Consider the following 12,251-nt stretch of genomic DNA (forward strand, 5'->3'; position numbering starts at 1 on the left):
GGCCTCCAGGAGCAGTGGATTCATAGTGCAGGCACTGAGCCCCAGCAATAACTCTGGAGGCAAAAGAAATTAATAAATAAAGCATCTTAAAAACAGATGAGCACTATCTAGACAAGATGGTGTTACCTAGGCTTATTTTAGAGGCATATGTCACTGTGTGTGAGGCACAGTGGTAGAGGAATTTGACTGCTAATACACAGTGGAGCATTCTTAGCCTTGCAACTGGAACAGCTGGAATCTGATGTCATTTTACTGAAAAAATATGGCCCAACCCATCAGCTTATTTAATTCATCATTAACAATCTGTCTAATAAAGTATGATAGAAACATCAGACCACTTATTAATGTCATCAGCACATTGAGTTCAGAACTGGGACAATAATATAATACTTCAAAGCTTAATGACTTGCTCCAGCACCGGGGGAAAAAAAAATCCAAATACTGTTTTGTCTAATCAAGCAACCAATCATGCAACCAAGTGATAAATCAACCACCAACCAACCAAATACCCAACCAACTCAACAAACAAGTCAGTCACCAACCAACCAAGCAGCTAATTCCCTAACATCAGCACATGACTCTTGGTCTTTGTTGCTATCTCCCATATTCCACTTGTAATGGTAACTCAGATACAAGACTATGAACACAGATAGATTGAAGCTGACTGAGGTGGCTTTGCCGTGATGCACAAACACCTAGAGTTCTTTCCAAGTGTGTTCTCTGGTACAACTATAGGACACTGCTACTAGGTGACATTAAATCCACGTGTACCACCCCACACATTCATGTACCACACGTCAATACAATCTACAGAGACAATCACAGAGATATTGGTTAAAAGAAATATACAATTGTTTATATATATATATATATATATTTATATACACACAATACAAGATTTTCTGCTATACTCACAGTCTGTAAACATCTTGAAAAATGCCCAGTGAAAGTAAATGTGGGCCCTTTGAAATGATGACCATGTGAGGGCTGGGGGTGGGGTTCAGATTCATGCTGGAAACACAGAGGAGTGAAGCGTCATGAACTCACCGTGGCATCTTTTGGGGGAATTTACACTTTGTTGCATGATTGACTCAGCTAACCACTTTGAAATAGTTTCCTCTATGGAAAAGGAATTGACCAAAAGGGTCTTACTGTCAGTAAATCTTTCCACAGAGATCAAAGGGATATTGGGCCATATGCAAAATGTAAATATATGCATGCATACATTACACACCTCTCTATATATGCATATACATGCATATGCATGTTACTGTGTCCAACAGAAGCTCTGGGAAATTTCAAATCTTCTAAAAATATGTAATCCTTTTCTCCTAGGTGTGTGCTTTAGACTTCTATACATTGCACTGAAAGTCACAGGCAGAGTTACACTAATATGTACATTTAAATCTGGGTACATGATATTCATTTTAGGAAAAAAAATCACTTTTAAAAAAGATTGGGCTGGTGAAAAATAGAACTATTTGATTCAAGCATTACTTTTTTTTTTTAACATAAAAATATGTTCCAGATCTTCTGTAAAGAAATACCATTAAAAAAAGAAAACTTCTTTAAGGAGCAAGTATTGAACAGTCACATATGCTTGTCAGTCTGCATTTTTTCTTTCTTATCTGAGGATTATTTAATTCTGGTTTATGGTGATATAGGGATTGAACTTGGGAATTCAGAGCCTCAGGCACAAAAGTTGTTTGCATAACCATTATGCTATCTCCCCCACCCATAGCCTGCACTTTAAAAGTGGCAGCTTGATAATTCACTTTTAAAAAGTAAAATAGTGACATAAGAAATGTTACCTTGATTATTCATGTGAATACTGTTTATCTTTTTTCTTGCAAAATCCATGCAAGTAAGCTTCAGCCACCATTGTTGAGGCTATTACGCGTTTAAAAGTCACTAGCACTCTAGCCATTTCAGATAAAGGTGACTTACACCCAGACTTGGCCCTCCAGGTTAAAAAATAGAAACACTATCACCCTCTCTAAACTTTCATGATGACCAGTTCTCAATGATCACTGGATGGAACTGCGATGAGAGCCCATTAGGTGCATGGAAACTATTTTCACACACAGGTAGAAAATGTCTTTCCGTGTCCTGTAACGGACTCCTCACCTCTGCCAACTCCCACCATTGTTTAGTGCTGAATATAACATGCAGAGTACCTAAGTCAGATAAGCTAAAGAAATAAGATTCATAGAGTTTGTGGGCATAAGATAGTCCATCCACCCTCTGACGCTGTGGAAGGCATTTGTTCCGGGGGTGGGGTGGGACTGAGTTATGGGAGAAGGAAGGGAGAGATTTCTGGAGACGAGACAGAGGTGCTGTGTGACTTTGTTCTCCATCAGGACTCGAAGGCAGACGGTGAGTGCTCAGTTTATACTGTCCTTATGGCTGCTCCTCTCCGTGTTGTGGTTGTTCTGCTCGTGGTTCTTCCACTGGATGCTCGTGCCGTTCATGGGGACAGAAGTCATCAGACTCTTGGACTGGTAGCAGCAGCAGCAGAGGCAAGACTGTGGATTGAGGGTGGGGATAGGGGTGAGTGATAAGAGAGTCTTAACACCACAAGCCTCCCAACCTCTTCCAACAGAACCTCCTGGTTTTTGGTCTCTACCAAGCAGGGGGGATGCCGATAGGCCTTTGGAAACAGAAAGAACATCTTAACAGAAACCTAGAGCACAGAGCCTGGGATCTGGCGGGCAATTACGGTTAGGCTGCTCATCCTGGGGCCAAGAAATAAGATTCTTGGTTTCACAGTTTAGTTTGTTCAAGTAAAAAAGGAAGGGGAGGAAGGGTGGAGGGAAGGCGCTCTGTTACTTGGAGTAGGTGTGGGGGAGGCTGGGAGCGGCTCCAGCCCTCAGTGTGTACCACCAGAACGGCTCTCTGGCTTGCACACCTCATCTGATGCTCTCAACAGCCCGAGGGTGTGGGTGCAACGTCCTCCCCTTTAAGGATGAGGTAAGGGATGCCCAGAGAAAGTAATTAAGTGGCAGAAGTATTATTAGAAGCCAGGGTTCTTTCCCCTGGCCATGATGCCTCCTATGAAAATTATTCAGAAATATTTTTAGGGCCAAGAGAGAGCTTACTGAGAAGAGTGTAAACTTTACCATGCATATGGCTAAGGGTTCAAGTCCCAGCAACCCATGGGGGCACATTGGATGACATCAGGGAAACTCTTTGGGTGGCAGAGTGGTACTGCTTACCCCCATCTTAGTCTGCTTATCTCTCAAAATTCTCCTCCCTTCTTGATCAGGAAACAGAATGAAAAAAAATAACTGGCCCAGAGAGGCCATTTAGAGGTGGTATCATGCATACATGAGGCCCTGGTTTCATTCCCCAGCACCGCATAAAACAAAGTGTTTGATTTCTCAAAGTTTGTACCTCAGGGTTTCCTTTCCTACTCTTTAATAATTAATGAATAATCGTTATCACTGCCAGCTTATCTAATGTACTAATAATGACTTGTATATTAGCCAATCTCTCTTGCTTTCTCTATTGCCACCAAGGTTATCCCTGAGGCTCCGGGCCTGCATGATGAATCCATCACTCCTAAACACCATTTTTTCCCTTTCCTTTTTAATTTGACAGGCAGACAGAAATCAAGAGGGGAAGGTGACACAGAGAGAGAAAGAGACAGAGAGACACCTGCAGCGTTGCTTCATCACTTATGAAGCTCCCTCCCTGCAGATAGGGACCAGAGGCTTGAACCTGAGTTCTTGTGCAAGTTAACATGGATGCTCAACTGGGTGCCACCAACTGGCTACCCATAGCCAACATTTCCTAAGGTTAGAACATTTTGTGACTTGTGCATATCAAGTGAATCTAAAAGTAGGACATCCAGAATGTCTATTCTAAATTTTATCTCTGTGTGATTCTTTGTTTAATTGGAGTCTGTGTTCTTTCTTATAGATATAACTTCCATGAGGATAGTCACTGTGCTTCTCCTTTCTTCTCTATCCTCCATAATTATAACTCATATCCCATGCTTACTGCTGTTTTAAGGACTTACCACAAATAAATTCACTGAATCCTTCTTATAAGAGAGATACTGCTATCTGATCTTACAGATGGGGAGACTGAGGAAGCAGGAGGGGCCTGCTGGAATCTGGGGTTGACAGTGAGCAAGGGCAGAACTGGGGTGTAAATCAGGATGTTTGCTTCTTGGTGCTGCACCCTTGACCTCTATGCTCCTCTTCCTAATATGTACCACGAACCACAGTTAAACATGCTGGCCAAAGATAACGGACTCCAGCTAAGCTTAACTCTATGCTGAAATCATTCCTGGAAACATGACACATCACCAAGAAGTGCTTACAGCTTCTGGAGGACATGGACTAGCTTAGCTGGAAGAAGTCTGCAGGCCAGAAGATTCCAAATGAACGTTACATTAGTTCAGATTTCCAGATCAATAAGCATGTTTTCCTCCAGAGTCTACTGTTAAGCATGATTAGATTACATTTATAGAGCGAGTCCTAAACTAGAGACTGTGGTTAAAGTTGAAGGTGATATGGGGAAGGAAGAGACTTGATGCATTCTCTGTGGCCTGGACCTCACATTTCAGCATTTCTTTAAACATTTTTCTTTCAGTTATAGTAACATTGACCTATGCCATAGAACATGTCTTTGTAAAGCAGGGCATTAAACTGGCACTAAGTGGCTTCTTTTTACTCCCTTATTTTTCTGTAATCTCTAAATATTTTGTCTGAATAGATACTGCTTTTCTGCTATCCTGACTATCTGACTTTCTTTCTGGGTAACAAAATATTATTTCATTTATAAATATTTTCTTTAAAAGTATTTTTATTATTTATTTATTTTAAAAATATTTATTTATTTATTTATTCCCTTTTGTTGCCCTTTGTTTTTTTATTGTTGTAGTTGTTGTTATTGATGTCGTTGTTGGATAGGACAGAGAGAAATGGAGAGAGGAGGGGAAGACAGAGAGGGGGAGAGAAAGATAGACACCTGCAGACCTGCTTCACCGCCTGTGAAGCGACTCCCATGCAGGTGGGGAGCTGGGGGCTCGAACCAGGATCCTTAACCCGCTGCACTACTGCCCGACTCCAAAAAGTATTTTTATTTTATTTTGTATAGAAACAGAAAGAAATTCAGAAGGAAGGGGAAGATAGAGAGAGGCATACAGAGTGGTCTGGGAGATGGCTTAGTGGATAAAGCACTGAACTGTCAAGCATGAGGTCCTGAGTTCAAGCCCCAGCAGCACATGTACCAGGGTGATATCTGGTTCTTTCTCTTTCCTCCTATCTTTCTCATTAATAAATAAATAAAATCTTTTTTTTTTTTTAAAAAGGGATAGACAGACAAGCAGACAGACACACCCACACCCCTAAAGCTCTGCTTCACTGCTCATGAAGCTTCCCTGCTGCAGGTGGGGACTGGGAGCTTAAACCCAGGTCCTTATATACTGTTACTTGTGCTCTCTCCTGGCTGCCCCACTGCCTGTCCCCCCAAAACGATTTCATTTCTCTACTGAAAAGAACTGCTGAAAATTAACATTTACAACTGGAATTAGCCCAGCTGACTGACTATACTATACTTGATATACTCATTTGGGTATGTTCAAAAATACTTGCAAAATTGTCTTACCTGGAAACAATTTTTGAATTTCTTGCTCACAAAATACAGAGCTATTGGGTTTATGCATGAGTTCATGGTTGCCAGGTTAATTCCGATGTAATCCATGAGCAGCAAGAAACTAGAAGAAGAGGGAAGAGTTGGATAATTAAGACCAGAATGTTTTAAAATCTGCTAACTAGCGCTTTTCCATAGAATAAACATTTTTTTTCTTGCCCACAAGTCCTATCTTCGTAGTGTGTGTTTTGCAGATGCTTGTTTATATAGTAGTTTCAGCTCTGAAGAACAGCTCCATATCCATCTGCTACTTGGCTAGCTCACCCCCTTGCAGAAGAGGGGTGGTGAGATTGTAGATGTGGCTTGCACAGATTTAGGGGTCAGTTATAGGCTAGGCTAGCTAAGGAAAAAGAATCAACCCTGCAGTTTTAGTGTTTCAGGCTACTGAGAATGCAGACTAGATAGATCTGTTTGGGGGAACAGAAATGCTGAGAATTGGAGAATCTCCAGTTTTCTAAGGGGGCCTGCAGAGTAGAGAAAATCATCCTGTCCTCTCAGGATAGGTTCTTCAAGGCTGACCAAAAAAAAAAAAAGAGGAATGTGATGTGAGATATATATAACTTCTATATACATGGGAGAGACCCAGAAATTCTGAGAAATTCACCCATCAGCTGGCTTTAGATCTCATCTTAGGCAGCTTTTGAATATAGAGGACTTTGGGAAGAAGGGCCAGTTAAAGGGACTCTCTCAAGTTCCACCTTTTCGCGCGTGCTCTCTCTTTTTTAAATTTAGTTATCTTTATTTATTTATTGGATAGAGACAGTCAGAAATCGAGAGGGAAGGAAGGGACAGAGAGGAGAGACAGACAGACACCTGCAGCCCTGCTTCACCACTTGGGAAGCTTTCCCCCTGCAGGTGGGGACTGGGGGCTCGAACCTGGGTCCTTGAACATTGTAACGTGTGCGCTCAACCAGGTGCACCACAACCCGGCCCCCCCCCCTTTTAAAAATATTTTTATTTATTTAATATTGGATAGAGAAAGAGAAATTGAAAGGGGGAGGGGAGATAGAGGAGAGAGATAGAGAGGTAGACACCTGTAGCCCTGCTTCACCACTCATGAAGCTTTTCCCCTACAGGTGGGGACCAGGGACTTGAACCCAGGGCCTTGAGCACTGTAATGTGAGTGCTTAACCAGGTGTGCCACTGCCTGCCCTCTAAGTTCCACATTCTCCAGGAAAAAGAAGGAGGTCGTTGAGCCCGGCAGAGAAGTCACTGAAAAATGGCAAGATGCCATTTCAGTCTGCAGCCAGACCCTCCCCAGGGGGAGCCTGTCTCAAATCTAACCTTCACTCTGAATCTAGGGCCTCTCCTTGCAGATGAACCCTTTGCCAACAAGACTTTTTTTTTTTTGGGGGGGGTGTGTTGTCGTTGTTGATAGATGTTTGCTCCCCTACAATACACAGGATCCTACCTCAGTAGTTCACATCGGTTCTTGTCCATCTCATCATACACGGTTTTCTTCAAAATTCGGCTTAAATGCAGAGGGAACCAGCAAAGAGCAAAGATGACGACCAAACAGAAAACTGTTTTTGCCACTTCCCGACGCTAAAATACGGGAAGGGGGAAAGTACAGTAAGTTCAGTGTTCCTTTTTAAAATTTTTTTTTAAAAAATTATCTTTATTTATTGGATAGAGACAGCCACAAATTGAGAGGGAAGGGGGAGATAGAGAGGGAGAGAGACAGAGAGACACCTGCAGCTCTGCTTCACCACTAGTGAAGCTTCTTCCCCCTGTGGGTGGGGACCAGGGGCTTGAACTTGGGTCCTTGCACACTGTAATGTGTGCGCTCAACCAGGTGCACCACCACCCGGTGCAGTCCAGTGTTTCTCAACTAGCTGGGAACTGCCTAAGGAGGCAGAAGCAGGGTAATACTCCAAGAAGAGCTAGAACCACTTGCTCACAGCATCTCTTCTTTGTCAAGAGTCAGAGTCCGACTTGCTTCTTTTTTTTAATAATTTTTTGGATATATTTTATTTACATATTTTAGTGGAGGGAGAAAGGGAGGGAAAGGGAGGGAGGGAGAGAGAGAGGAAGGAAAGGACCTGAACACTGTTCAACTCTGGCTTATGGTAGTACTGGGGATTGAACCTGGGACCTCAGAGCCTTAGGCATGAATCTTTTTACATAAACATTATGCTATCTCCCCAGCCCTCAGAGTCCAACTGTCTGATCAAGGAGTGGGTAATGAGGCCTTTTATTTATTTATTTAATGTTTTAATTATCTTTATTTATTTGATAGAAACAGTCAGAGACTGAGAGGGAAGGGGGAGATAGAGAGGGAGAGAGACAGAGAGACACCTGCAGCACTGCTTCAGCACTTGTGAAGCTTTTCCTCTGCAGGTGGGGATCAGGGGCTTGAACCTGGGTCCATGTGCATTACAAGTGTGCTCAATCAAGTGCGCCACTGCCCGGCCCAGGTAATGAGGCCTTTTCAATTGAAGTGTGATGGACACAGAATGTTAGTCTCAGGTATATGACATCACATATTTGCAGTCACTGTAAAATAATCCGGGTAGCTGCCGCGATGGATGGTAGCTTCAAGGTAGTTATCAGGGTGAGGGCAGGGCAGAAGTAGGGACTGGCTAGAGTAAAGTCAACAACCTCTCTCTCTCTCTGGTGTGTGTTTGTGTGTGTGTATGTGTGAGAGAGAGAGACAGAGAGGGAGAGAGGGAGAAAGTGAGAAAGGGAGGAGAGGGAAAGGGAGAAGAAGAGGGAGAGGGAGAAAGAGAAATGTTTGGTGGGAAGGGATAGAAGAAATTGCTAAAAATCTCGATCACAGGAAATTCATCAGCATTAGTGACAGCAGGGCAGTAAGGTGACTCAAGTCAGCATTATAAAGAAAGGGCAGCTCTGCAAGGCATTGAGAAAACAAAGGAACAGAACATAAGACAAGAAAAGAAAATCCGGAAACACACTGTCTCCATCTCCTGATTACTGAAGGAAGCAGTAGCTAGCACTGAGATGTTTTTCTTTGAAAATTCTTTCGCTAATGATGCTCTAGTTTCCAAAGCTACATTGCTTGCAAATGGAGGGATGAGGGTAAGAGATTATCAGCAACGGCAATTAGAGAAACTGGTACATGTTGACCCTGGCCTGGTGTCGGGGGAAGGTTTGCAGGCTTTTGAGTCTGCACAGGATCAGAGAAACATAAGTTAGGAATTCTCCAGCACCAGTCACTTGAGTGCACTGTGTTTGAGCTTTGGAGTGCACGCATTTGGAAGTCTAACTAGGAACGTCATATGCAACTTGTCTGTAAGTGCAATCAGTTACCATCAAAATAAAACTGACTGAAAACAGGGTTTGGAAGAGGAATGCTGGTTCAATCTGCAACATGTAACATTAAGTATGGCAAGTCTACTGTAAGCCCATGTGTTCACCAGAGAGCCATTTAAAAAGATGTCAGGGTAGTTGAATGTCCTCACCACAGGGATATGGCTTCTGAGGAAATATTAACTGAACAATGACTGATGGGTATCCAGGATATGCAGGATGTGAGGTATCAGTGTAAAGGGTCATTTTGTATAGACAGAAAAACAGTGTGTCCAGAAAAAGAAAAAATAAGAGAATTGGTGGGAGAGGTTATGTTTCCTAAATAAATCCTCAGAGAGGATAGCTTTTTAAAATTTTTTAGAGAGAAATGGAGAGAGAAGGGGAAGACAGAGAAGGGGAGAGAAAGATAGACACCTGCAGACCTGCTTCACCGCCTGTGAAGTGACTCCCCTGCAGGTGGGGAGCCGGGGGCTGGAACTGAGATCCTTATGTTGGTCCTTGCGCTTTGCACCATGTGCGCTTAAGCCGCCGCGATACCACCCGACTCCCGAGGACAGCTTTTTAAAAAGGTGTTGTTGTTTGTACTTGGTGTGGCGCATTACACCAAAGCAAAGGACTCTGGGGAAGGAACAGAAGGGAGGGGGTAGAGTGGGTATTGAGGTTCTGGTGCATGCTGGTAGAAAAGGACCTATTGGGGTGAGTGTGTTCTGTGGACACCTATCATGGGGAGATGAGAAAATGACCCATGTGCCAACAATTACACTGTCTACCATTAACTCCCAATAACATAATAAAATCAATATACAAATGAATATCTTTTTTTTTAAAGATAATGTTGATAGGCTGCTATGCCAGTCTGAGGCTTGCTTAACCAATGTGCTTTCTCTTGCTTTCCCTCCTGTCAATCAGATCTCTGATTTTATTACTGCAGCGGCCAGGGGTAGAGGTGGGGAGTTTTCATGTTCTACGCCACACAGGTCCACCAATCCGAATCATTACTTATCATTGTGTGGGAGTTCTAGAAGAGCTACTTAAAAGCAGAGGATGTGTTTTGGCTGTGCACACGCTCATGTGAGCTATGGTCTTCCTTTCTTGCTGCCCGTGAATAAGATCTGAGGGTAGAGCCTTTGGCTGCTGCTGCCTTCTAAAGCCAAGGAAAAAGCCAGCAACGACGCAGACCCCTGGCCTCAAGTTCACTGACCGCTGAGCCAATGACATCTGGACTTGCTATTGTGGGAGAAAGATAAGTCCCTACTTGGTCTACCCCATGCTATTTAGGTTTCCTGCTACCAGCATCCAAACATGATTACCAGGTGAAAAAAGTTGTCCTATATAGGTGACGGATTCAAGGAAACCATGCAAAAAGCTAGACCAAGGGCTCTACAGAATCCTAGGCTAAAGAAGTATATATAGTTGAGGACCTCCTTTTTTCTTCTTCTTCTCCTTCTTCAAGATTTTATTTATTTATTAATGAGAAAGATAGGAGGAGAGAGAAAGAACCAGACATCACTCTGGCACATGTGCTGCTGGGGATCAAACTCAGGACCTCATACTTGAGAGTCCAAAGCCTCATCACTGCGCCACCTCCTGGACCACGAGGCCTTTCTATATACTCATATTAATAGCCTACAGCTTCATTCCAGTGGTTGCAGATGTCAAATCTGACTGAACTAGATGATGGAGATTGGGGGCTGGGCGGTGGTGGGCCAGGCTGAGTGCACACGCTACCCTGTGCCAGGACCTGCAGGGGGAGCTTCATAAGCGGTGAAGCAGTGCTGCTGGTCTGTCTCCTTCTATCTTCCCTTCTCCTCTTAATTTCTCTCTGTCCTATCAAATGAAAAATAAATATTAAAAGGAAGATAATAAAAAAGATGATGTAGATTACCTTTTCTTTAAAAAAATTTTTTTGTTATTTATTATTTTTTTCTTTCTTCCTGAAGCTCATTTCTTGGCCTATAGAGGACCTTGCTTTTGATTTCCCAGATAGAAAGAAATTGACAGACTTTTGCTTTTCCATTGTTGCATTTCAAATAAACGCTCTTTTTCTCTCTCCCCTCCCCCCAGCAATAACCCTGGAGGCAAAAAAAAAAAAGCAAGTTAAAAAATGTTTTGCTAACGTGAAGCAGCAGGGCTGGCTGGTGGCACATCCAGTTGGGAACACATGACACCATGCTTAAGGACCCGGGTTCAAAGTCCCTGGTCCCCATCTACATGGGGGAAGCTTTATGAATGGTGAAGCATGTCTGCATGTGTCTCTCTCTCTACCTTCCTCTTTCCCTTCTCCTCCCCTCTCAGTTTCTCTGACCTAACAAATAAAAAAGATAACTGTGAAGCATCACCCTAATATTATCATTTATTTTCAGAGCAGTTACCATATATTGATATATTTATTAATAATTAATTAATTAATTAATTTTTTACCAGAGCACTGCTCAGCTCTGGTTTATGGCAGTGTGGGGGATTGAACCTGGGATTTGAGAGCCTCAGGCATGAAAGTCTCTTTGCATCGCCATTATGCTATACCCCCATCCCACATATGGATATATTATGCTCACTCATAAGCTTAATTAAACAGTTAAAAACACTTCTTTTTAAATTTATTTTTAATATCTTTTAAAATTCATTAATTTATTTATTCACCTGTTGCATAGAGACAGAAAGAAACGGAAGTGGAAGGGGGAGATAGTGAGAAAGAGAGACACCTGCAGCATTGCTTCACCACTTGTGAAGCATTCCCCCCCCACAGGTGGGGACTGGGGGTTTGAACCTTGGTCCTTATGGATGATAACGCGCACTCAGCCAGGCAGCTCCTAAACACTTCTTTTTTAAAAAAACAAAATTTATTCTAATTACCTCCATTACAAGAATGGGAGGTAACAATTGCCCAATATATTTCTCAGCTGTAGTATCTGAAACATTCGTGTCTACACAAAGCCAAGCTGAAGTTTCTTAGCATAATGCTCCTGTTCAGTTTCTATAAAAGATAATAGCTACCATTTGTACAGAAGGTGGGTCTTACAAAGTACATGTATGCATGTTAATTCCTTTGATTTTCATAATAACATCGATTCATATATATATATTATTTTTTCTTTATTGGGAAACTATGTTTTACATTCGAATTGATTCATATATTATTATGTCCGATTTACAGATAAGAAAGCAAAGTTCAGAAAAAAATCAACACAGTAGTTGAAAAGATTTGCAGATGAAAAATGATGCTTGTGTCTGGAGGCTATCAGGCACATTTATAGGCTCTATTAACCACTCACAAGAACTTTGGTGTGGGTGGGTCCTTACGCTGTGTTGAGACCAAGGGC

At 42.4% G+C, this 12,251-nt stretch overlaps 1 protein-coding gene across 1 annotated transcript in view; it reads right to left on the minus strand.

Annotated features, from left to right (window-relative positions):
- Nucleotides 1-834: 834 nt before the first annotated feature.
- EDNRA (endothelin receptor type A) overlaps nt 835-12,251 on the minus strand; it is a 90,047-nt gene continuing 78,630 nt past the window's right edge. The window contains exons 6-8 of the mRNA XM_007528168.3: nt 7,073-7,206; nt 5,617-5,725; nt 835-2,525 (exon numbers count right to left, since the gene is read on the minus strand). Of these exons, the coding sequence (XP_007528230.1) occupies nt 2,385-2,525; nt 5,617-5,725; nt 7,073-7,206 (384 nt within the window). The 3' untranslated portion in view covers nt 835-2,384. The remainder of the gene's footprint in view (nt 2,526-5,616; nt 5,726-7,072; nt 7,207-12,251) is intronic.

The sequence above is a fragment of the Erinaceus europaeus genome, chromosome 19 (genome assembly GCF_950295315.1).
Source record: "Erinaceus europaeus chromosome 19, mEriEur2.1, whole genome shotgun sequence".
Lineage (NCBI taxonomy): Eukaryota > Metazoa > Chordata > Mammalia > Eulipotyphla > Erinaceidae > Erinaceus > Erinaceus europaeus.